This window comes from Anopheles maculipalpis, chromosome 3RL (assembly GCF_943734695.1).
Source record: "Anopheles maculipalpis chromosome 3RL, idAnoMacuDA_375_x, whole genome shotgun sequence".
Classification (NCBI taxonomy): Eukaryota; Metazoa; Arthropoda; class Insecta; order Diptera; family Culicidae; genus Anopheles; species Anopheles maculipalpis.
The window spans coordinates 67,658,749-67,686,278 of record NC_064872.1 but is presented as its reverse complement, the minus strand read 5'-3'; the positions used below and the strand labels follow the sequence as shown (position 1 = coordinate 67,686,278).

The window sequence follows — 27,530 nt, the reverse complement described above, 5'->3', positions numbered from 1 at the left end:
ACCGACACGATTTTTCCAATTTTCCGACGACGTTTTGATCTTACCCAACCGGTCAGAGATGTTGCCACCCTCCAGATCCGCCGGCCGACTGAACGGTCGTGGTGAGTTGTTTTTCACTGGGCTCTCGTGGGACTTGGCAACGATGAGTGCATTCTGTAAACGTCAAGGTGTCGGAAAGATGGTATATTAGACGACAATCGTTATCTGTTTACTAAGCGCATGCGAGAAAAAAAAGTAACGATACTTCAGAGTGCGAATAAGATAAGCTAAATGTTACGGATACGGACAGAGAGGAAAAAAGACCCAAAGTGTAATGTAACCCGTATACGATATCGTTGATATCATCCATCATTACAGTCATGGCTAATTAAGAAATTAATGACAGTAAATGGGTGTTTTTGGTGGACCTCTCACATCATCTTCAACTGTAACCAATTTTATCGTCTACTGCCTTTGCTTGTGTCTCTCCCTCTCGGGAGGTTAAACGACGAGCATAGGGGGAGTCATGGGGTAAATATCGCTACCAGCGTGCGATCGTAACCCCAATCAGTGTTGTTGTCTTTGGGCGTGGTTGACACAGTCGCAAAAGAGACCGAACGCTTTTTATCTCTCCATCATCATTATTATTATTACGAATTTCCGCATGGTTCGATAGCTCATCAAGCCACACCATTAATCGAGTCGTTTGCGAGACACTGATTGTCATTTGAAATATGACCTTAAAGGTCGAACCCTCACCGCACATAAAATCGGCCACACCTCGTCCTCTATTTCAATTACCTGGCGTCGCAGATCCGACATCGCATACCATCCGCTTTGCATCGATAAAAGTGTTGATGTTGTAGTTTATCGCTTTTGTAGTTCGTTTGGATAGGGTTAAAGGGAACTCTTCCACTTCCTTATGTACAGTAAAACACCTTCCCCGTAGTTTCTTGCAGTGGCTTACGTCACTCTGCCACTGTCGCCTTACACTTACAGTTGCAACACAATATTTATATAAAAATAATAATGCTTCATCACTCACGACGCACATACAGTTACAACCGTTGGTGCAGCGACATACAATAAATCCAATCACAGCCTTCACGGAATTGACTTTTTCTTCTTCTGTTTTTAGTTGTCCTCAACTCAAACTCAAAAGCTGCCTTGACACCAAACCTAGACACGTTGGTCTGCTACTCACTACGACGGATATCCTCTGGGTTACATGGGGCAGTTTCACACAGTACGCTCGCTATCAGTCTTAAGCCCCTCTGGAGGTGATTTTCTCAAGCAGTTCACCAGAAAACACCCGCACCGTGCACAAAGATAAGCTTCCAGCTACGGGGCAGGCTAGAGCTTAGCTTAGGTGTTGTACTAAGGGTGCTTTACAGCACCAGGTTAAGTGGGTTCCGCTCTTCCTCCTGCTCCATGCAATCGAGCAAGTTCGAGATGGAATACTTCCAGTAGTCTTTCGAAAGATTTTCCGCAATTAGAATCTGCTCGATGTTATCCACGGCATTGCGATATGCGGCGGGTGGTGTGACCGTTGGTTTCGATCTACGTAGCACCACTTCCGGCTCCTCCGTCCCGTCGACTGTCTCTTCATCCTGCAGTAGCTCGGACAGTGAAAACGTTGACAGGGTCTTGAGACCTCGCGAAACACGATCGTACGGAACGCCATTGAATGTTTTCGTTTCACCACCACTGTACCGATCGGACATATTCCGCTTCCGACTGTCATCGTCTTCCTCGTCGAGCAGATCACTAATCGAGTACTGGGACAATCGTTTAGAGAATCGTTCCGTTTCCAGAATGTCTTCAACCGATTCCGAAAGGCTGTGCTGCGATCGTATACGTCGCCGCAGTCTAATCATGGTCGGAGGTTCCGATGAAGCTTTCAGAAACTGTCCACCACCCGATGGTCGTAAGTTCTCCAAACTAGCACTGATCGTACGCGAAGGATAGGACGGTGGTTCGTGCCGTCGTAGTATGTTCACCACACTGCTGAAATGTTTCAGCGCTGCCTCCGCTGGCGGTTGCTTGTCCGGTGTAACAGAACTGCGGAACTTTACGGAGGTCGTCTTAGGTCGCTCCAACGTCGTCGGTTGCTCAAAGAGAGTTTTCATGCGGGCCACAACATTCCGACGATGCACATCCCGCAGTACGGCAGAGTCTTCCGCATTTCCGCCACATGTTCCATCCCTATTGTCATCCTCCAGAACTGCGCTTTTCGTAGGCCTGACGCCATCTTCCGCCTTTCGAGTGCCTGATTGAATTTGATAAATGATTTCATTCACAATGTTGCTGCACTCTTTACGATCTAACCGACGAGTGGCCCATTCGGTGCGGTTCGATGAAGAGGGCACCGTCGTAGGTCGTCTTTCGCCGGTACTCTGATTAGATCTGCCCGTAGTGGTGTCCTCACCACCAACGCTATTTGCCCTCAGCGGGGATGATGTTAGTCGCTTCTCTACAGTCGGTTTTTCACATTCTTTTGCGGAAGTTTTTGCAGAAACGACAAACGTCGCGTTACCACCACCACCCCCAACCGCATCCGAATCCTTCGTGCCTTTGTTTAGCGTCCGGAGCAGATCAAGCTTGATCTCCTCGATCAACCGCTGCCGGTCTTGGTGCAGTGCATCTACGTGCTGTTGAAGCTGTCGTAAAGCCTCCCGGCGAACGGCGTTGTAAAGCTGTACCGCAAATTGCACTCCGATCACCAACAGCGCCGGGATGACTAATGCTTGCAGAAACGTCCCGAGATGAGTAGCGAACGTGATCGCTGCTTCCCAATAGCGACTGTCGCCGATCCGACTGGCACCACTGAATTCCAACGTATGATTCATGTTGCACGGAGAAGACGATCGCTTCAGGGAAGTATGGGGTTTTGCCCGCCGAACTCTCTCGCTCACTTTACGCACTTAATAAGCGGTTCCGCGAAATTCAAAACCCTACTTCTACTCTGTATGGCTCTGCTGGCTGTTTGTTGATTGTGTTCCGACCGATCACCAACTCCATTCAACGCGCACGCGTCAGCAACTGAGCGCGAACAGGATACAACTGAACCAGTTTGCGTCGTTCCGTCGTGCGGCGTACGATTCTTGGTGTTTTTTTTTTTTTTACCGCGCCGTTGTTTTGGTTTGAAGGCGACTTCAACTTTGAAGCAAAACACACAGAAACCACTAGCCTCGATCGTGTGTGCGTGTGTGCTGATATGCTTCTATATGTACGTGCACTGCTGGACACTGCTATACACTGCGTCTCGCTGATATGGGAAGCTCCAGTCGAGGGCGCGATGGTGCGATCCGATCCCATACCGGCCCGATACTGAGTAATCATCGTCGATGTCTTTGTGCGCGTGTTGCGCTTAGGTTGCGTCGCTTTTACGTTGTTTGAACTTGATTGATGATGCACCACCTCGCACGCATGGAGAGCCTCCCGAGTCGCCGCCGCCGTCCTGTTGTGTTGTTTTGCTATCTTATCTAGGCAGAGCCGGTAAAGAGCGACGTTGACTACCACCGATGGTAATGGCCACAGCTACAGATTGATGCAGGTGAATCAATAAATACTTCAACAGAAGATGAGTTTTCGCTTTTTGTGAGTGTCTGTGTGCATGTTTCCATTCGCTGATCGTGATGCTTTCGTGGTGGAACAACATTATGCATTCCATGAATGAGACTAGCATTCCAATCATCAAACAAACGGTAACAAATGAGTAACATTGATCATTGCCCTCAGATACCATCCCGGCGAAGGGCTATTATTGGAACACGCAGCGTTGCATTCGAAGATAAATGCAATCGTTTGTTTTACTACTACTTGATGGACACACCCGAAGAGATCTTCAGCTTCAGAGCAGACAGCGCTGATCTCTTCACGTTTCACGCCTTTCCCTAGGTCTGCTGCTGATGCCGTATGCAACGTAAAAGGCAAGTAATCAAGCATTCCACATTCGCAACTGAAGTGACCCGTAGCAAAGCAATATGTTGCTCGTACTCCAGAGCTCGTACCGGCACCCGGTACTCAACCATTGCCGAGCGTACGATCTACATTCTAGACGATCACACCGAACAAACAAAACAGTACGCTGTGCAAACGCAGATCGCGCAGTAAGTGCTTCTCTTGCCCAGAAGCAAATGGGCAAACAATTAAAATGCAAATTAACATGCAAACTCTGAATCCGAATCAAACATTTCAGAACAGTACAGCAGAACATCCCAACATTACCGCAGCTTAATGCGGATTCTGAGGGTTAAAACACGCCTCACTAGCAAAACATAACTGACTGAGAAGAAGAGCATAAGTTGATCTTCGAACAGGCGAACAAAACGAAGCAACGAAAACTGGTTGTTTTGCTTCTGGTTCCGATCCGAAATGAAGAGGAACCAAGATCGGGTAAAGTGAACGAAACGTTCAAGGTTAACAGTCAACATCGGGGATCATCAAAATTCCACCTTGTTTTGGAAATTAAATCGCGCGCAAAACGATTCCAAAACCGTCTCCCCCACCTCAAACGCGTTACACGGTTAAGCGCCTAAAGGTATGCAATTCGCTGTTCAACGCGTAAAGCGTTACATGGTACAAGACGACGGTTTGAACAGTTCCTTTCCTCTATTGACGAAATTGACTTAATACTTACATTGACAAGATTTTCCCGCCGCACATCATCGGGCACATCCTTCTTGGTGACGCGCCTGCGCCAATCGTCCTCGCCGCTCTTCTTGAGTGCCGCCAGCCGCTCGGCAATGGAGACACTCTTCACCATTGCACCGTCCTGATCGGGGCGCATTTCCTCGGTCAAACAACGGCGCAACGTACCGAACACTGGGAAGCTGAAATCTTCGTTCTCCTGCTGCCCGGAACCCCGGTGGCCGAAGCTATGCTGCTGCAGAAGCTGGGTACTGTTGTTGTTGTTATTATTCTGCTCCGGCTGATAGTAGCTCGCTAGTGCTGTTGCTGGCGCCGATGGTGGTAATAGTGGTGCAGGCCCACCGAGTGCATTACTACTGCTGCCGATGATACTGCCGGCTACATTCGGCGGTGCGTTGTTTGCTGTGTTGTGGTAGATGATTGCCGACGCCGGTATGAAGGTGGCAAGCTCGGATTGGCTTTTGCTTTTAATCAACTGTTGCTGCTTGTAGCTGGAAATGGGAAACGCGTCAAAAGGAAAAGAACGAAAAACAAATGATTAATATTCAGCACCACAGGGATGAGGACGGTTAGGTTTGTTTTGTTTGCCACCGACCGACGGACCGACGGACCGAGCTAAAGCATGGCAATTATTTTTATGCTGCAATGAACGAATATTCAGATTAGTTCTAGCTCAGTTTGTTCCTGAGACACTACAGGGATGGACACTAGGTGCTAATTTATTCCTCAACACTGCACATCAATCACTATCAATGGTCGTGACACTAATGAAGCTACTTCCAACGCATACAGGTTAGCTTTAGTAGTGTATGGATGACAACAAGGCTCGACAACAAGAGACCTTGTATCATGCTACGCGGAAATCAATCATCTGCCCGGAAAAATAAACCATATCCCACACAACTGTATTTTGTTAGGACTTCATATGTCCCATTCATATGTGTTGGATGATGGCAGTGTTTCTCAGGTCACAAAACAAGTGTCTCCATGTTTAAAACAATACGCTATTTTCGATCCAATGACGAGACGTAGTAAGACGTAAAATGTTTGGATTGTTCGTTCTTCCCGAAAATTTCTGATTGTTTTAAGCATTGAGATACTTGTTCTATGACCCGAGGAACATTGTCTACACTACAGGATTTGGATCCATAAAATTTTGTACTGTAAAATCGCTTCAGAAAATCTTTTAAATAATATTTTTTTATATATTTTTATTACAACTTTACGACGTAATACTATGAACTCTTCTTGAGCTGATTTAGTAATAATTTCCCATTTCCAGGAATTTTGAAATTGTATTTTTACTGAAAGTAATTTTGAGAGGCGTCAGCTATGGTTTAAAGAAGCAGTGATTGGTGAGCAGTGAGCTATGGTTTAAAGAACACATTTTCAAGTGAAATTTTACAACAAAACCCGGTGAAATTTGAATGATACGACTAATGTAATCCAAACCAAACACTAACAGTGAAGCTCCTAAAGCTCGGTGTAAATCATCAACTGTTTGCAAGATTCCACAGCCGAGTTATAAATTTCCCCTAATTGAATGCAAAACTCCCCTATATAGTTGCAAAATTCCACCAAGAAGTTTGCAAAAATCCACTAACCGGTTGAAAAAAACCACTGATATATTTAAAAGTTCCATTCTTTCCTTTGCTTTACGACCTTCTAGGACGTGTTGGCCATCAAATGACTTCCTAAACTTGTTGATACCACGTGGTTCGATACGGAAGAATGGTTCGGATGGGTTTTGAACTCCGATCCTACCTCATAAATATCAACACCGCAGTCAACACCACTGGGCAGATGATCCAAAAGATCCATTATATGGATCGAAACGCTGTAAATCTGTTTAGAATACATTACCCAATGGTAGACAACGATTAGTATTCTTTGCAAACAAGTCGATCGTGACGATCATTAACAAGAGATATACAGTTCCTGATAATTATTAATTATTACTTCCAGCTGGAAGTAAATTTTTTACGTGCATGAAAAAACGAAGCTTGTCATAGCCCAACATATGATTCATTCTGCTCCTTCCTATCATAACCACTCTGTCACACATCACTCACACACGGGCTATAAACATCTCCATCTTTACTGCCACCCATCGGTAGCGTCTTTTCGCGGGACGCACAGCGAAGGTGGTCACAAAACATCACACGTGCGGCCATATGTGAACATGACGGGTGTTGTGTGTTATGCAACCTCGGCATACGACACACTCACATGCAATGGACAAATTTGGCAAATGGGTGTGACATGGGAAGTAATAATCCATCCGTTTACCCGTTCACGCCACCATTCTGTCGGAATGTACATTTTTCGCATATTTCAAGGTCCATGGACCACTGGGGCGGATTCGCATGAGGGAAAGGAACATGGCAGCCGTCAACAATAAATCAAACAACGCTAAGCGCGTATCGCTAAACACGCAAAGCTCTTTGCTTCAAAGGTTGAGCGTGTTCGAAAGGGTTATTATTGGCTTTTTTTTGTTTGGTGACCAGAAGAAACATTAAGTACTTTGATGGGTCATTCGTGTGGCGATTGAAAACTGTGGCTAGAAGATACGGGTCGCACACATACACACCATTATAACCCATTAACCTTTCCTTTATCAAATGCTTTTTTGTTGTTGTTGGCTGAATACAAGGAAGCTCGAACGAGATGATGACGATGACTCATAAGTTTTCCCTGAGAAAACAGATTCATCGGCACACAAAAACAACGAGAATAGTTCATAATTTTTGTCTCCCACTGTTCGCTTTTCGCCCTTAGATCGTACGGATTGGCAGGCAGACACGAGAGGGTCACGGTCACGAGAGCAAACACCATAAAATAGGGTGACGTCGGTGGGCTTTCCAATGCCGAACGACACTCCTCTTCCACGGCACGACCGATTCTCCAAAGCTGATAGGTTCATTATGGTCCACATAACGGGATGCACAGTAATCGATGATTTAGCATTATTGACTTTGACCGTGTTCTCTTTCACCCAGCGCTTCTTAAGGCTCGCCAAACATCCATCCAAGGACTAGAGATCATCTTTCGAATATGCTAAAAAGGCCACCAAAGAGCACCGATTTGGTAGCAGACGCCCGGACACAGAAGGGTGGTTTGAACAATGTAAAATGGATCATTATTTTCAATGAGCCCTCGAAGAGCTACAGCCTTACACAAAGTTGCATTTATTTGCACAATGGAGGTATGGCCGCGGATAGCAATACGCACATTATAGCGTGACTGATTTTCTACATGACGCGCAGCTTTAAAGCATCATCAACATTCTAGAAAGGAGAATAACAAAAACCAATGCAACTCCCGCTTCGCTAATTACTCATCTTCACATTATCGCATCTCAATAAATGGGAAGACAAAAACAATCGCAACCCTTTAACCACAATGTATCGTAAGCAAAGAATGCGCGGGGTTAAGCACTTTTCTGCAACCCGAAGTAGCGATATGTAAACAAAAGACACACGCTAACGCGTTGTCTGGTGGTGGTCCCTCTGAGTGTCTTCTTCCGTCCAAGCGCTTCCTGTTGAAGAAGCTCATTTTCTTTAATTGCACAATCCAGTACACCAACTCAGCCCACCAGGTGCAGTGTACAGTGTTGTCATCGGGACGGGTCGGTCCGTCGTGTGCACCCTTTCATTATCCGTAGTCTCTGGTAGGTGGAATGGTGGTGAAGTTGCGGAGTCGCGAGGGTAGACCGGGAGCCTTGAACCCTTGTGGCGGCTAGACTTGCGGTGAAGTTGTGGTTAGATCAGGAGAAATGGATGCACCTTTCGTCGTTGAACCTCACGACAGCAGCTACACCTGTCACGGAGGTGCAATTGATGGATGCAATTACAATTCCAACCACGTTAGGGAGGAGGGTTGAGGTCTGCTTTTACTACTTCGAGTGTGGTTTACCAATGACCACTGTACTACACCTCGACCATGTCCACCAAAACACTGTAAGTGACAACGATGAAGACACACAAGCTCTAACACTAATTCACCCATTCACCCCCAGTCGGAGTCGGAAGGGAAAAGCCGGATATGCCCGTGCACACGACAAAAACCCAGTGTGACACGGTAGGGGTTTGAAAGTGAAATGCGAAAGCACACTTGCACCCGAAAACGTACCGAACGACATACGATGGAGAGGACGAGCCATGTATTCTACCGAACGCAATGCGGATACCAGCAGCCAAGCTGTTTTTATTTTATTTTAAAAACAGTGGAAATCGGTTCTATCCGGCCAGCGAGCATCCGATGAGCTGTACATTACACCAGTGCAAAACATCACGTACGACGATGAGGACGGCACTCCGAAACAAAAGCACTCAAGTGAAAGAACGTGTGACAAAATGGGGATTGGCTGGCTCGACACGGCTACTTTTTGGGGGACATTCCTCTTCACGAGCAAGAAGTTCTTTTTTTTTTTGCTATGTGTGGAAATAATTCAATATAAAGCAGAAAAGGTTGAGCGTTGGGCGACATATTTTGTATCCTTTTTTCCAGGGATATAAATCAGAGCAGTAGCAATAAATCTTCGATCTAATTCGACACTTCCAAGGAACCCTTTTGAGAATTGAGTTTGACGTGCGTTTTTCCGAAGGTGTCAGGTGATAACACCTTACTGCAGCACACCTAGCTGAGAATTACCATTACTATCACAATACTTTGGTGGATTATACATCAATATTATTCAAACGAACTGTAGGACTCCTAAGAGAATTTAGAAAAAATACGTTAATAGAGATTTATAGCAGTTCTCAATTCAACTGTTTGGAAAAAAAACAGTTAGAATAGAAGCTGCTTGTGTTTGACCATATAGCAAAGAGCCTTCACATTAGAACGGCTTGGCTTTACGACCTTCTAGGCCAGGCTGAATTGGAGTTGGAGAAAATCTCTACAATAGTACAAAAAACAAATTTGGATATTTAGTCGGCACTACGTTTACAGTCCCTACTAAGAAATCCGGAACTATGTGGGGGTGATAAACGGATAGGCGATCGCAAATTTGAAGTCGTCCAAAACTTCACCTATCTTGGGTCAAAAGTCAGCACCGAAAACAGCATAGAGACGGAGTTGCGCGCTAGGATGCTGGCGGCCAGGCGGTCGTTCAACAGCCTGAGGAAACATCTCACCAAAAACCACCCTGTCGCGTTTGGACCCTGTCTGAAAAAAAGAATTCCTCTTAGCCGCTTTCGAGAGGAAGATGCTTAGAAGGATCGTTGGCCCCGTATGTGTGGATGGACAATGGAGAAGCCGCTACAACGACGAGCTGTACGAACTGTATGACGACCTCACCGTCGTCCAGCGAATTAGGCTCGCCAGGCTCCGGTGGGCTGGCCTTGTTATACGCATGGCACCGGACGACTCTGCTCAGAAAGTCCTTTTAGGCCGTCCACATGCACAGAGGATGGGCGTGGTAGGCCCAGATTGAGGTTGGAGGGTGGCGTGGAATCATCCGCCATCAAGGCCGGGATAATGGATTGGCGTACGATGGCGCGGGACCGTGAGCGGCTCCGGATTCTGCTGCGGCAGACCAAGACCGCAAAGCGTTTGTAGCGCCTGATAAATAAGTAAGTAAGTCCGCACTACGGGGGAACGATCCGGACAGGATTTGAGCCCCGGTCCTGCCGCTAGCTTGCTTGTATACATAAGCACACCGTATCATTAACATTTGTACGGGTTTAACGCAAAGTTTTGTTCTAATTCTAATGTTTCACTGCAGTGATTCTCCTCAGAAAGTGCAAAATTCCATTACACAATTGCTAAGGCTTGTAATATGCAACAACTTCTTTGAAAAATTCCCCTTCATCGATTCCAAAATTCTATTAAATCGATCGAAACCCTGCATAATTGTTTGAAACCTTTTTTCCCATATTCTTCATTCTCCAATCTACTTGGCACAAACGATTCATGCTGAGTAGCAGAGAACCGAACTTTGCTTGAAAATTTCAATTAAAAACGCTTTAAGTAAAACCTTTCAACCGCCCAGCTTGGTTGACAATCAAACAAAAAACGTCCAACGGAAGGTTCTTCTTGTGCACAAAAAAGCGACACCCGTCACAGCTCGGTCCGTTACTGCCTGGTGCCCGGATATGCCGGATTGATATGAGGAAATGGAAAGTGTTCTTTTCATTACATGGCACAAAACAGCCATCCATCGCTCAATGGAAACACACCTTTACACACTATTTCTGTTTTCGTATTTTTGTTGTTGTTGTTGTGTGTTCTCATTTCAGAATGGATCGTGACGGTTGAGAAGCGGACCTGGATTCTAGGGTTCCATAAAACAGGAAGTTTATAATCTTCTCACACATCCCACTCTTCTTCCATTCGGATTCTTCCATTTACATGATGAGAAGAGAAGCAAGAAAACTGCTACGATGAAAATGAAAATCACTCGGTGTAAATGAATCCCACCACTCTGGACTGGTGGCATTAGATGTATTTGAACGGCGAGTCGTGTCGGAAAATGGAACTGTGCAAAGCTAACGCAAAGAAGCGCTTCCTTCAAACTGGGGTTTGGATTGAAATGTGTACACAGGAAACGTAACTTTGGCGATTTGATGTAGTATGTAAGTTACAACGTCAGTGAGCAGGAAATCAACAAGTTAGAATAGAACCTTGCCTGCATGTTGATTGATGCTATTATCCGGAATGATGTGGATGGTTTTTTGCCTTCCAAAAGCATTCTCTGAATGAAGTTTAAATTCCCGATGGACCAATTTTCGACCAGAAATAATTGAACGAAATTCGTTCAATTGCTGGAATAGATCTTGTGGATACGTGTTAGCGCACTTCAAGAAGTCTTTTCAAACTCTTTCTAGAGAATATTTATTCTCTTCGCGTAGTAAAGTTTACATCTGCAATGCACCACTGCTAGTTGCTGGTGAATAATTAATCACATTTCAACTGCAGCAAGGTTTTTTTTTTTTCCTGCTGGACAGTCTCACACTTCACAGAATTAATTTATTAGCACCGATGCTTAAGGATCAATTCGCTTTCCCAACACACTCCCGCAATTGATGAGTGGATAATTTTGTGTTGTTTGGTGTGAGTTCTGAAAGTTTTCCAATTATAATCTGTGCATAATTCAAACGGCCACACCATACGGAAGAAACGTTTTCACACCCAGAGAGCACGTGAATAAAGAAGGTACCACGTGCCATCGGTTCAAGCAAACCGTACCAACATAAAACCCAATGATCCATGGATATAACTTTTCCATTTTTATGCATCACTTCCTTTGTTTCCTCTTTAAACAACAGACAAAAAACAAAAAAAAAACGGTTCACAGTGTCAGGATTCTTCCGGCAGACAGAAGCAGAAGAAGCTGCTGCTGCACAGGCATTAGAGTGTGAATTTACTGTCTGTGCATCAACAGCACACACACGCCTCGTTCTACATCTTGCTGCTGGAGATGGAGATTGTAGTAACAGTCATAAGGAAGCAGACAGCATCCTTTCCGACGAAAAGTTTTCGAAGAAGCAACAACGGTTCCACTACTTGCTACCGGCGATGGGAGTTCATTGTTTGGAGATGAAAATTTCTCTAAAACGGTCACCTACTCCTTCTGTTCGTGCCCCGGGAAGATGAACATGGACGAACGCAAATGCTTCCCTTACCTACTTCACCTACCCCGATCAAGATAAAACATTCAAAGTTTTGTCGAAGAAGTGCTTCGGGGAAGCAATCCACTCCTTCAGAAGGGAGCATCAGAGACAGCGAGGATGAGATGTGTTTTACATTAAGCTTTCTTTTTCGAACATTTACTGGGTTGAATAACATCCGACTGATGCCGTTGCACTGTGGGTTGATTTTGGGTGGTATGGAAAAGGGTCAAAACGGTAGGAAAACTTTTAAATGGTATAATCGCTGTAAGTGAGGTGGTGATTTTTGATTAAAATTTGCAAAAGAGAATATTTCCTAATTTGAATAAATATTAGATATCGATATCTGGGTAGATCCTTACAGAAAAGGTTGATCAACTAAAATCAAATCAACTGGAAGTTGAACTTAGAAGAGAATTAATTTTGAAATATTTTCGTAAAATAGTTGGACATCTTGCTGGGTAGAAACACCCAGCATGTCTTTGCAAATGCATTAGCCATATGTACTGTCGCAAACGCCAAAGATCGGCTAACGTTTCAACAATTTTGAGAGCAAAGGTCAGGCTAGCAAACCGCATCAACGACATGAAATTTCAGGGTTTTACACGGAATTTTTAAATTTGAAACACATTTTTCAAATCTGTGTAGCATTTTTTTTATCATCCCATGAGCATTATTTCTATTTTTAACCCTGATAATTTTCTATTTAGTCTAGTCACTCGAACAAAATCGAACCGTACACTTTTATGGCGAACAAGTCGTCCCAAGGATGGAACTATCATTTGACTTTTAAAAATAGCCTACAAAACCCACATCCATGTAAGAAGGTTTTGTAGAAAAGAACCCAACCAAACATTCAATGATTCCTTGCCAAGGACACGCACACGATTTTTGTCCTTCATCTTTAGTATTTTGTCATTCGAATCCAATTTTTAATAAAAACAAATAGTGCAATTATTGCAACCAACAAATGAGTTGTTTCGATATCCGTCGGCAAACAACCGCAACAGATTGCCAATCACACGCCAACTCGAAATTTCAATCCAAAAACGCACACAAATCAATCCCTGCCCCACGGTAAATAAATAAAATGCCATCCATTTTTCCGTGGCAGCTGAGAACATCCATATAAACCGCTTTTCAAAACTAACTTACACAGTTCGGATATTCGAAATTCTCTGAACCCAACCGAACGCGTAAATAACGCCAAATTCCGTTACAGCTTTCCTTCCATGTATTTTTTTTTTCTTGATCCAAAATCCGATCTGTGTTGATTTATGGCACCCCCACCGCGGACTGGCAGTCGGGACGGTGGTGTTGGAGATTAAATGGAAACGAAATTACTTTCAGATTCTCGGTGCATTACACAACTGCATGCACATGCAACCGAAATGCATTTAAGAGAATGGTTGGGATGATAGGTGCCGACTGCTTATCTTCGGAAAAAAAAGGATCGAAGTTTCACGCTCAAACTAACGGGCAAACATAGTTTATCAGACCAACAGTCGGGAGTTATGATATAATTAAGCAATGCAACTGACCATAGATAATTATGTTGCCACTCTCACTTTTGCTGGCTGCGGTGGTGCGATCAGACTAGAGACTAGAGAGTTAATTTGTATGTCGGGGATGGTTTTTCGTTAGAATCTTCACAATGCGAAGCATTTGTTGTTGAAATGTAAATCGAGCTATGCTGATTCGTTTTATTGATTTAAACGTTTCAAAATCATCCAGAAAGGGTTGGAAATCGAGGAAATAACTGCAGCAGAGTCTCGTTCCCACAAAAACGGATCTCCTTCTTCTGAAAAATCATTGGGGATTATTACCTTCAAGCACTGACATGCCACATTCCACGTGTGCGTTCATGTAGTGATGTGAAGTGTACCCACAGTTTCAATCCTGTTCCGGCCCGTGAGATTCCAATTCTGATTCCGAAGAAATAGAATCGACGATTCGTCGCCGCTTGGAATCATCCAGAATCGTCAGAACCATTGGAACCATCGGAAACGTAGGAACCGGCTATAATGTATGGAATCGTGGTCGGCAAATAAAAATATAAGACGACTTTTTTTTTTATTTTATGATTTTTCTTTTTCAGTTTTCTCTTGCTTTCGCTCCACTTGCGCTTTTGACAAACGCCGATTTTGCATGCCTCTTCTTCTTCTTGGCTTAACGACCGCTACGGTCACGCCGGTTAGCTGATGGCTTACTAGACTTGCTGATAGCACGTAGTTGAATAGTCAGTCCTCACTACGGGGAGACGGTTCGGATGGGATTTGAACCCCAAGTGATTTCAAGTCCTGCCGTTTGAAGACGGCAGGGCGCCGCTGTCGTCTATACTAACGGGCCACCCCGGTTTGAATGCCTCTATGTGTGTAATTTTTTCGCGTTGCAGTTTTTGGATTGAATTTTATTACATGCGCTTATATTAAAAATTTTATCCGAAATTTTTAAGCAATGACAATGCAAAGCAAAGCAATGAATTTGATTCGGACGAAATCATTTAGAAGCGTCTCTAAATTTAATGCACTGATACTGGTAGTAAAGGTCAACCACAGACTACTGCCTGTACTGAGCGCAATGCTTATACCCAGACTGACCGACTACATTTCAGAACATTCTTGTCGGTTCAGACGATTCCGGACGATTTCGGACGGTTCCGGTTTTTGGTGTGGAATCGTCTGGCCCATTTTTCCCATCTCTATCCCTTGTGTGTGCTATCAGTAGTTTCGCGTCATTTATCTTCCCTTCCTTGTCATCTTTCCACAAAGCTCATTCCCTCACAGGGAAAAAACGAAGCGTTGTGTGAAATTATTTCCTTATAGAATGCTGTTTTCCTTTTTTTTTTGCTCACATTCTAACTACCGCCGATTGAAACCAGGTGCATTGGCCGACGGAGCAGACGGATCGATATTATCCTCCGAAGCATACGCCAGGGGCATGACGATGGGAGACTGCACATTTTTGCACAGAAATGTAGCAAAAGCGTTGCATAGCAATGCAGACTCGACCGTTCTACGTTGAAGATCAAGCACCCCCATGCTGTGTGGTCTTTTATACATAGCTTTTGGGAGGGAGGAGAAGAAGCCATTCCGAAGGGATCTATTTTCTGTGGCACAAAAGCACAAAAAACGGTCCTTCCGGAGAAGAAAAAAAAACAATAAAAAACAGTCTCGTCTCGCACGCGCTTACTACACAACATGTTGTCTATGGTCGTTGATCTGTGTTTACCGGTGGATGTGAAGCGCCCGCGCAATGAAAAGCTATTCTCAAGCTTTTACGAATTTGTCTGAACCGTGAACTGGGAACATTCGCCTCTTTCGCTTGCATTTTACCAAGAATTACAACTAGCAAAGCAAAAAGCAAAGGACTACATAGATAACAACCCAGGGCCAGAGCATCCTATAGTCACGGAGCCTCGATTATGGCAAAAACCGTGGTGCTGTTTGTGTGCCACCAGAAGACAACTTTGTTCCGAATTTACCTATTCGTGACTTCTTGCACCGTGACTTCTCTCCCCAATAACATATCCAAAGAATCGTGTTTAAGTATCTCGCATATGTGTGAGATGAAAAAGGCGACACAGATCAGAGTAAAACACACTAAATGTGACTCCAGGGAGAAAGGTTTAATTATCCTTTCCCGGCCTTTTTCGTTCTCGTTTTTTCTGCGTCTTTTTGTGCCATTTCGAACGATTCTCCCGTGCAATGGAGCATTTTATCCCGCGAAAAGCTCAGGTGTCCCTTGGCTCATTACGAGGTGCATTACGAGTTTTCTGCCAGCCATACTATGTTTGCCATTCTGATGCTGGTGAACGCTACTTGCTGGGACTTATTCTTCCGTTTTTATTTTTCTTGCTGCCCATACGTATTTGGAACAGCGGTGAACTGTCTTCACCGGTCACTTGCCTTGGTAAAAGGGCAGCTTACAAGGAGTAGCCATATGCCTTCGGTAGAGATAAAGTTGATAGTGTGTCTGATGGTTCGTCCGTGACTTAAGAATCATTGTTTATTCATACGCTTTTCCGGAGCCGCATACCAGGCACTGCATCTCCTCCCAAAAGCCCGCAGGCAGTAAAGTACAGTTTGCAGACGTTAATCGGGGGCATCGTTTTAGCGCTCTGGGACATAAATCCATTTTCCAATATGAACCGGATACCAAATGGCGGTTTAGTTCATTATTAATGGTAAATTACTTTTCCCTCACACGTATTGCAGGGATGCAGGGATGCGATGAAATATGCATGGTGAAGTTTGTCCATCCTCACCGCTATCCAACGCTTTTCAAAATCCGTCTGCCCCAAACGGATGGTTCGTTTGCAGGTGCTGTCTGCTGCAGTAACGCAAAGCTTCGTACCTCAAATCAATTTATTCTGGTTAGCCAGCGGCCAGTGGCTAGTGGCTGCCAAATCCGTGCAGAGGACGAAGATTTCGACCAAGAGTTACTAACGATACGTTCGAAATTCCCATCATGTGTCACCTCAACCGTTACAGGATCACCGATAGAGCAGCTGGCCAGGTGACGGGAGAGCTAGGTGTCACAATGATAATTGAATTTTATTGCTCTCCATCAACCACATTCGTAAGCACGCATCACGCTCACCAGACAGCCAATGACTACATAAAACATAGCACCATAGCACTCGGAAGCTTATTTATTTTCGAGTAGACCACATCGTACATACATAAAGGATGATGGAAAATTCCTACGTGCGTCAGAGATGCTGTTCCGACGAGCTTCGGATTCATTGCAACAAACACTTGCTAAGCAATGTTTGGAGCATAGTCTCCCGTCAAACTACTTTGACGGGAAAGTGATCAAAGCGCCATGTTTAATGTAGTAGCATTTTGTAATTATTTTCCTCCTGATTCATCTTCTCCACAGAATAGAATCCTTTTTCTAGTGACTATTTGAATTGCTAAGCCAGACGGAGACAAAAGCATTTGGGTGGCTTTTTTCCGCCACATTTATCACCCAAAGTGCATCTAAATCCTGCCGCCTTCACAAAGCACATAACAAACCAATCCATTATCAAGCAATGTGCTCATTTGGGAAAGCAGTACTGATACCATGGCTCTGTCTGTTCCTGCTCCTGTGGCTGGCTAAGTAATAGTCTACGGTACGGAATTGCTCCAAGAGTCAAGTGAAGAGTGCATTCAACCATAAGAGACGTGATAAAGCAATCTACAATCCCTTCCTCCATACAACGTGGAGTGACTCGGCGATGAAGTATTGAGGACTGAAAGAAAAACGCATCTCTCCTTGAGTGTCCTGTTCCGTAGTTCTGTGACCGAACATTTATGTGACCGATCGGTTGATTGGTCGATTTTTCATCGCATCGACACAATCATTCACTCTCGCTTCCAACAGCGCACCAACCCGATATATTGCTGTCATCTTGTTATGATATAATGGAAGGGCAGCATTATATTTCTTTTTTCTTCTCTATCGAATCAATTAATTTCCTAAATAGAAAGGACGGAGAAAAATAGTCCAAGTGATTGAGGTTGTCCGCAGACCAATAAGCGCGGTGAGAGGTGTCTCGTTAGTGTCACACTAGTGAAGCATTTAGGAAAATGGGATTCCTGTACATTGCAACTGAAACAAAAAAAATGGGGTTATCGTAGCTAATGGCGTATACATGATCGATCGCTCCACCATGTACAACACGTGGTTGGATAAATGGCAAACAAATCCATCATTAAGCTGATTGCGTGAACAGAGAATCAGTACACCATCGTGTTACTTTCCGCTTGATGATGAGGACGAGTACAAAACGGAAGCGGCTGTAATCGGAATTTAACTAAAATTCCAAACTCGCGAGCATTAGCCGTTCGTCAACATGTACAAAAGTTGAAGAAGACATCACAATTCTAGCAAGAACTATAAACGTGACCCGTTACGTCCGCACGCGGCCATGAATGGAAAACAAAACCTACTTCCACAACAGCACTAAAAATTAAGCTTTGATGATACTAAAAAAAAAAAAACTCAGTGTCCAAAAATGCAAGACGGCCTACCGTTCTTATGCTGGTCATCGCCGCAACTTCATCCATCCGTCCGATAGGACACACAAGCACCAAGGCACGGAGCAACCGACTTCGTGGAAAGTGAGCTTCACGTCCCCCAAAGGGTCAACTTACGAGTACGCTCGTCCATCCGTTTTCCACACAAAAAGCATGCATCCCCAAATCACAACCCGACCCTTATCAAGGCCTCGTGCGATTGCAACCCTTTCTAGAATCGCTAGCCAGTTGAGTCTGATAGAGCAGTAGCAGCGGCAAGCTGATAGCCAAAAAGTGAAGCCTTCTTGCGCGGAATGTCCACTGGACATGTGCCAAACGGAACTGGATGTGCATCAGGCAAACTCGCTACGATTCGCCCGTTCTAATCACGGGCGTATAAAAGCTCGTGTAGGTTATGAAACCGCGACCAATTGCTAGCCAGACACCTGGCGGTCACGTTATAGAATCGTCGCGTGTTTAACGGTGGACACAGTGGTGTGCGCATTTCGAATGGACACAGTGTGACAAGAACATTCGCAGTGAAGTGTGCGAAACGGGGCAGTGCATAAGGGTAACGTAATACGTGCAAAAGCAAAACAGGTGTTCTAAGCGCGATGAAAGTTTCTTGGCGGACAGTCCTTTACACCGCCAGCTGTCTTGTTACGGTGTTGGTAGTGTGTGGTGGTGTAGCTCAAGTGCATTCTCTACCCTGCGACAACCAAGGCAGTGCGCATCTGGCGAAAATCGTGTGTTTTATTACCGCTTCCAACGAACACTATGACTACGACAGTCTGCGAACGGGGTTGTGCTCACACATCGTGCTCATCGATCTGATAGGCGTCGGCAAGGACGGGAGCCTAGAGTTACTCCAAACTTCAAGCCGTTCGTTGAACCGCTTCTGCAAGATGAAGCAACGTTTCAGCGATGTTGGTGACGAGGCAAAGTTTATCATCTCGATCGGTGGTGTGGTACAGAAGTCGTCCCACTTTTCCAAAGCACTAAAAACCGAAGAAAGCCGGCTGGCCCTGTCGGATGAGCTGATCTCGTTCGTTAACAAGCACAAACTCGGTGGTCTAGATATTGCGTGGTTCTATCCTGCACAGTTCGGTGGTGCAGAATCGGATCGTACCAATTTGGTTGTGTTCTTGCGGGATCTTTACTTACGCACGAAGGCTTGTGCGATAACGCTTTCACTAACTGTCGGTGTGGATCCTAAAGATATTGAGCTTAGTTATGATGTGCCCGAAATCAATAAGTATGTCGATTCCGTACATTTACTAACAGGCGATTATCACAATCCCACGTCCGCAACGCATATATCGCCGCTTTATGGCCAAGGACCCCGGGATCGATTAAACATCGTAAGTAGAAACATCAAAAGAACTCTTGTGTGAAACATCCACACACCTCTAATCCCTTTTCAAATTTCGTCTCCGTAGAACTACAGTGTGATGTCTTATATTGAGGCCGGGCTTAACCCACGGAAGATCATCATAATGGGCTCCTGTTATGCGTATTTGTACATTTCTAAAGTCTACAAAGAAGGCTCCACATGCTCGACTAAGCTTAGAACAGTTATGCGACTGAGCTATCTCTCCAGCAAGGAGCTTATAACTCGCAAGTCGTTCCACACGTCTTGGGATGATATGCGCCACGTACCGTATGGCACGTTGACCCAGGGAATGACCAAAAATTGGCTCACGTACAATGATGTTGAGTCGATGAGAAGGAAAGCGGATTACGCCCAACACTACCAGCTCGGCGGTATGGGGCTGTTCAGTGTGGACGAAGATGACTATGGTGGGCGTGCCGGTTGTGGACGGTATCCGATGTTACGCGCTATAGTGTCGGTCCTGTACCCGGAGCTGGACTGTACCGAGGAGGAGACAGAGGAGGAACCGATCGAAACGATTATTTGTCCGTACACCGGTTATTTGACTGACCCTGCCGAACCCGAGTGCTATTACATGTGTGAACAGGGCATGTAAGTACATTTATTCGTAACATTCATTTAGTTATTTTTTAACACTCTAACCCCGACACTGATTTTTTTTTTGCAGTGGTCTTCATGATTGTCCAAAAAAATGCTGTCCTCAAGGACAAACGTATAGTGCTGCACAAAATGGTTGTGGATATCAGCCTGTAGTTGCTCAGCCAGCGCTTTGTAATTCTGATCCAGGGTATAATGTCATGGGGCCACCTGTTGTGTACCATCCTCCAGATCAATATCAGCACACTAACATGAATATGGATAACGTAAATCAACTTCTATATCCAATATCCTACACTGGAACACAGCAGTCAACAGCACTGGTAAAGGTTCCTGCAGAAAATGTTCCAATCATCTATACCGCAGCGGCATCATCACCTGCTCCTGTTTTCCACCCTGTACCAGTCAGTACGACTAGCCCACCTCGATCCTGCTCCCAAAGTATCGTTAATACGCCAACGGCTTATATGCCATCACCTTCCACTATTGCACCGAGGTACGCTTCCGTCGAAGAGCCAGTAGTTCAAGCGTCCAATATAATCCCACAAGTACTCATCATGCCAAACGCATTCGAGGGACACATCCCACAAAAGATAAATGCAAACGATGAAATTGAAATGTTGAACACTCCCTGTGCGTTAAAGGGTGACGATCCAGATCTTGCAACTGATCCACCGTTACTAATCACCCCAAAAACGCACACCACCCATCGATCTGCCAAAAAGGTGGAAAAGTCCCGAAAGAGGAAAAGTCGATCCAAGTCACACACGTACAAAACGACTTCGACAGAAACTCCACAGAACTCCGTAAGTACATCAACAGTAGCATCAACCGCGATGGTAACACAGTCGACACCTAGTGTGATAGTAACGACAGCAGCAAAGCCAACTACTGCCAAACCATCACGAGCACGTAAAACGACAATCACAACAACTCTACGACCGGTAACCGAAACAACAAAAGTGCCGAGAATGGTTTCCTCGTCAACTTCAAGCACATCCACAGCAACGACGATCGGCATCACCACACCGAGCACTACAGCAGTGACACCCAACGTGACTTTCTCAGACAAAACATCCACGATCTACACAACTTCAACATCGGCAACGAGTACGGTGTCTAGCGTACAGGTAACAACGACAACGCTATCATCGTCCGTACCGACAACGTTATCCAGCACGTGGATAGCAACGACTTCCGAAGGCAACAAATCAACGGCCAACGTGAAGGCGCGATAAAAAAAAGACTTTATTGTTTAACTATTTATGTTGTAGTATATAATCGAGCTGTATTTATTACACCAGGTGGCACAATTAATAAACATTAAAACAAACAAGTGATGCTGCGTAGCGGAAAAGCAGACTCACGCAGCAAGGTTTATCTGTATGCCTTTGATAGGATTTATGTATCGTTTCTGATTGGCACACAACGCATATGAGTATTTGCTTGATGTTTTAAATGAAGTACTCTACAATCCAATCGCAATTATTAAATACATCAATATTTGCGACATGTTTATGCTTCTTCACTCTCCAAGCATTCAATTTGGAGAGCATTTGTTTGTTTGGCGTGTGCGCATAACACCTCCAACTCCAATCGAATGTCACTACTCGTGTGTCTCTTTGTGGGTCTATGAACATGTTCCATTCGTGTCGAGGTGGTAGAACAGTAACATGCAAACCAGAATGCTCGTTCACGTACGCTCAAAATGCGAATTATGTCAACAGTGCTGAGCAGAGTATGCCAAGGGTGGTCTCGTCGGTGTTGCAAAATTGTACCGCAGAACTGTGCATCACGAAGAGCACTTCCAACAACACCGGCGCACATACACCGGTATTTAGATCGTTCTGTAAACAAAAAAGCCATCCAACACACCCGCTACTCTCCACACAGCCTTCACAACGCGGACGGATTGAGCTCATACATATTTCGTGTAACCTCTCCATCCCCAAATAACAACAACACGACGTCACTGAGCGCTTTGAGGCTGATTTGCATTGAACATGACACAAGCAACAACAACACATCGCCTTTATGGTGGTCGTGTTTTTGCCTCGAAGCACCACCGCTTGGATGAACTTTGCACAACTCGTCACCCCGATGCTGGCTCGCCTAGATGCTCGAAGTGTGGAGTGGCGAGGCTTGCCACAGCAACACACCAAGCCCATATATGGTAGAACATTTCATTCGATCAATTTTTAACCCTCTCGATTATCCATTCCTACACCCGTGCCGGTGCCTGATGGAGGTCGAGTGCGTTTTTTTTGTGTGTGTGTGTGTGGCATACAGTTTGCGGTAAACATATAACCCACCATATGGGCAACCCGTGTGAGAAAAGGAACGATCATCTGGCGCCAACTACAGGAAGAGGTGCCTTCGAACTTCGAGGGTTATCTTCGCACTCACCTCGCAAGGACGTCTTTGCCTTTTGCGTTCCTTAACACCGTACATGGCGGTGTTCCGACACTCATATACAATATCCTTCACCAGTTGATCAACCCGAAGAAAACATCACTTACCTGTGAGAAGAAAAATAAGAAGAAAAAAAGCATTATTAGGTTTGCTCTATCAAGGATTCTGTTCAATGATATTCGCTTATTATTGCATAGCGTTTTTATGATGTTGTTTTCGTCGGATATTTATTCGCCTCGCTGGAGAATGCACTCTAAGGATTCAAATGATTGCCCGCGTACATACGGAAGCATATCCGCGTGACACACCAAGCGGGAAGAAGCCATCGTTCGTTGCGCGTTGCTTTGCGAAAAATAGAAACACGTGGGATAAACCCCTTTCTAGCCGGGGGTTTTGCGAATAAATCTTTAGCCACGTGAACCCCACCTACCAGGGTGGAAAAATCCACCGGAAAATCCCACTTTCAGACAAAGACCATGTCCCCTAAACGCTTTCCACCTGGTGGGGAAACCTAGTGGAAGGAGCTAATCTTTGTGAAGGTAAAGTTTCACATTCCGGAAGGCACATAACGATGGCGTGCACGGCAGACGATGCGGGTTTTGCGAAAGCATTATCGACCAAACACTAGGAATTGTCGTTCCACGAAGGGTTTTCGGAGGGACAAGAATGGTGCATTTCCTTGTAGGACGGCAACAAAGGCCACCATATTTCGGAAGGTTCGGGGTTTTGTTTTATTACTTTGATCAAGCTTCAATTACTGTATTTGGCCGTGCCGGTAGCATATGGTGAAGGTCGTAAAGAAACTGAACGATTTGCATGTTAATTTGCTAAAAAGAGTCTGTTCGCTTCACGAAAGGTAGCTCCTTCAAGTACATCCATAAATCAGTCTCAAGCCGCCGTTTTCGGAAACACTGGGGTTCGATACGTTTTCGCTAAAATTGGCTGCTTGGCCGAGCTCGCCACAAGATCATGATTACAGTGGAGAGCAATGTGCTTGCTTGCTTCTATACGAAACATTCCTTCCGTATGACTTCAAGTCTAGGTCTCCACACTGTGCTACGTCTGACCAAGGGCTCTAAGGGGTCCGACCCATCTAAAAGGGATGGATTTCAGCTCGATTCGGGTTAATAAATTATATCATTTTAAGCTCTTGGGTGGGATTTGATTCGGGGTACCGTTTTTATGGAACCTCCTTTTTTAGACACTAAGGGTTTTGAGGGATTTTTGGAGCTTCTCTAAATGATTGCACCGAATTCTAATACCTCTTTCACTCGCACCAACCGGTCAACGGTGACGAAATGGTCAAAGTTGTGCCGCTTACCTCCCAATGACTAAACGGGGCAATTTATCTTCTTTTTATCGTTCGGGCCCCGCACGGGCTCCGGCGGACGACAAAGTTTAATTAAACAATGTTAACGGCTCCGAGCGATGGTGCAAATGTTGGGAATGGAGGTTGATAATGGACCGTACTGGTGATAAGTGGATGATAAAGACACACCATCCAGACCCTAATGCATGTGCAATGGTTTGCATGAAACGTTTCGAAAGTTGACGAGAACCATGAAACTCGCCTTCTATAGAAATCAGACGTACTGCCTATAATATTACAGTCATAAATGGAAGTTTTATTTTGCTCTAACCGATTCGCGGTTAATTTCATAAACAAACTTGCGCAATGAATCTCATCTCATTACCTCATCTGTTGCGTTGGGAAGGAGATGCGTTAAGTAATGAAAATGTAAATGCCACAACCGAGCTCCCGAGGAAGAGGAGTAGCAGGACTTCAAACAACACGGCGGAAGTCTTGGATCGATATGTTTAACCTCAAAGAAGCAGTGAGGCTTTGGGCGGAAGATTTACGAGTGTAATTACCACCAACGAACAGGTAATATCATTAACAGATCGACGATGTGTGGCGGCTTCTTTTTGCAACGATAAAAGAACGCATCACGCACATACGGGATGATCGTCATAGAGAAATCAACGAAGACGATAGGGATGTTATGCCAAAAATAAGCAAATGAAAGTAATGATCCAATGTGGTCGATTTTTCTTATTAAAATCGTGCCTCCGGTTCGTCTACGTGTCCTGCCTATGTGCACAGGAAAGATGTTTGTTTGGAGAAAATTTTGTACAGCCTAGATAACAGTCATGTGGTTTATTTCTCTTTCGTCACTTTCCTAAGCATATCCGCAGCGAAACAAACCGCCATGTGGCGGTGGCCGAATTTAATGGGATTTTAAATAGCTCCTCCGAACCGAACCGTATGTCCGTCGTACGAGGTTCTCCGACGCACACGAAATGCTCGTTAGTCGGGCTAATCAGCCGTACCGAATGGCGTGCCTGAAAAGTGCAAGTGCAGACCACCCAGGGATAAACCTGGTTGTAGGCTGTCCAAACTCCATGATGTAACTTATCGAACTTTCCACGCAGTTACGTTACACTCGACGCCATGAAGTTCGCAACACAAATTGATAAACGCACAAAGCCTCCGGATGAAACAAGGTACATCAGCACAGCCCGTTGGTACCCTGGTTCATCACCGTCGTAATGTTTCGCGAAAATTGAAAACTGACACATGCAAATAAAGCGAACGAGAGAAACCTCGCGCTAACAACAACGAGAAACATTATCACCAACGCAAACAGACGGAGGACGGCAACATGACACCACTGAGAGGATGGAGAACGAGGGACAACACACAATTTGCAAATAACCAAATTTCACTTTCAACAACCGAAATGGCATCTCTAGAGAGCGCGCGCCGCCGCCGTCTGTCTCACGCATCGCAATGAGCCAGAAATTGGTGCACGTGGGCAGCAGCAGCAACAGTGCGGAAGACTTTCATTTCAAAGCGTCAGGCAGATCGTGTGCCACACATGGACGAGACGGGGAGAACTGGACAAAAAAATCCACAACAACACGGATGGATGGATCAGCTTCTTGCAAATGGTTTGTTTAACGTCGTCGCCGTTGGACGGTGAGAGCCGAAGAACAACGGCTTCTTACTTTCGCAAAATAATGCTATTAAAGTCGAAAATAATGGCACCGGACATGTGGCAGACATCAGTTTTAATTAAATGAATGTGATACACAAATAGTTCTTAACAGTTGCTCATAAATCGTTTGCTGATGGACGGAAGATTGTATAGCCAGGAAACATTTGGGGCCTGGTCAGTCACGTCTTAATAATGATACCAGACGACATCGTAAGCAAACTATTAACCTGAAGTTACACGTATTACTAGGAGGAGAACTCTAGAAACGAAAATTTGAGATAATCCCATCGGAACAGTTCCTCTAACTGTCCGATAGTAATAAAAATCAAAGAAGTTAGATATGGTGACTTTAGACCTCCTTTAAGTGCTAAACAAAGAACTAGAATTTGGAGAACCTCAAATGAAAACTCTCTCAAACAGCTATCAATTTCTTCAAAGTGCTCCAAGTCCTCTACAAAAATGGACTGGAATTCTTACAAGATCTTCGTACATAATCACCAGCTTCATTACATACCAGGCGTGTGTGTCTGGTTTCGATCAACCCGTTTCCTCACAAAAAATTCATAAATCGATCCAATTGTGATAAATGTGGTTCAACCATCTGTTACACTCATTTTCCTAATTTGACTTCCTATCAACCTTCCTCTCTCCTTCCTAGCTCTTCCATCTCGTAATCACCCTCGATCACAGATCACGATTCACAAAAAAAGGCGTCCATATTACATCACGCACTCTCGTCGAAAGACTTATGCTGTGTTGTGCGGCCCATGCCACTACCGGAGAGCTCGAGAAGTGATTGCTCGAGTATTGGATGGCCTTGGGGTACGATTAACCGAGAGCAAGCTAGATAGACACACGCACACACCACTCACAAGGAACAGACGCATATCCACCATCAAGAAGAAATTGATCCCGAAGCGCCTCCGCCCGTTCAACACCGCGTATTGATTGCTTCACACACTTTTGTCTGATGTGCGTGAGTTTTTGTGTTTAATCTTCATGGAATGTTTCGACTGCTGCTGCTGTAACCTGAGACCGGGATCGTGTTGCGTCGATTTGTGTCGTTTGATTTGTTCGCTTTACTCTCAAGCCCCAAGCCGCAAGCCCCCTTGAGATGATATTACGACGCGATGCGATACTTCCGTACGAAACTCCAAACGCCGGTTCGTCGTGCGGAATTCAAAGCCAATCAAAATTAACTGTTTCATGGCGTAGAAGATGACTCAAACAGATACGCGATTTGTTTGTCCAAAAGGGACGGGAAATTTGAACTGTAAACCCTACCAGATGGAGAAGCCAATCGAATATTGGTGGAGCTACAGGAGGTATTTGACAGGTCGATTCCTACTCACTCACCAATACTGTACCACCAACATGTCCGGTTTAGGAATTCCCACGGCATTCAATTACAACGTAAGCTTGCGGACGGCATAAAACATCCACCCAGAGTGACCAGAGCTTTTAATGCGATGAAAGAAAAGTTAGAATCGAGAAAAATAACTCTCGTTCTATCGAACATCTCCGACTCACAGCGGGTGGACTATTCGTTGGACGTGCATTCACGTCTATCTGTCAGTTCTTAGCAAGCCTTTCAGATTAGACATTGAAACCGGATCTCCCGCGCTCGGATACAACAGAATGTGAGCGTCTCTGTACACACAGAGAAAAGTGAAGGTTGCATTTGCTCCACACCACACACAACTCCAACGAACCCTCCCTCCCAGCAGTGGAACTAAAGTGGAAAGGAATCGAGAAGAACAAACGTCTTCAATTAAGGGCCACCGAGAGCAATTAGTTGTTGCGCGTCGATTCTCTACACCCCCAATCGTTTGTTGATTCATAGCCAGCATACGAACAGCAAGCAACAAACTATCGCTTC

At 44.9% G+C, this 27,530-nt stretch overlaps 3 protein-coding genes across 6 annotated transcripts in view; 1 reads left to right on the top strand and 2 right to left on the bottom strand.

Annotated features, from left to right (window-relative positions):
* LOC126562971 (eukaryotic translation initiation factor 4E1) overlaps window positions 1-27,530 on the top strand; it is a 436,138-nt gene that overhangs the window by 302,293 nt on the left and 106,315 nt on the right. The gene's annotated exons all lie outside the window — the stretch shown is intronic.
* Window positions 1-27,530, bottom strand: part of LOC126561295 (supervillin) — a 137,323-nt gene that overhangs the window by 5,491 nt on the left and 104,302 nt on the right. For all 4 annotated transcript variants that reach the window (XM_050217339.1, XM_050217340.1, XM_050217338.1 and 1 more), the window contains 2 exons: window positions 4,622-5,123; window positions 3-153 (listed from right to left, as the gene is read on the bottom strand). In XM_050217339.1, coding sequence (XP_050073296.1) covers window positions 3-153; window positions 4,622-5,123 — 653 coding nt within the window. The remainder of the gene's footprint in view (window positions 1-2; window positions 154-4,621; window positions 5,124-27,530) is intronic.
* Window positions 1-27,530, bottom strand: part of LOC126563070 (protein lethal(2)essential for life-like) — a 566,897-nt gene that overhangs the window by 518,686 nt on the left and 20,681 nt on the right. The window lies entirely within an intron of this gene.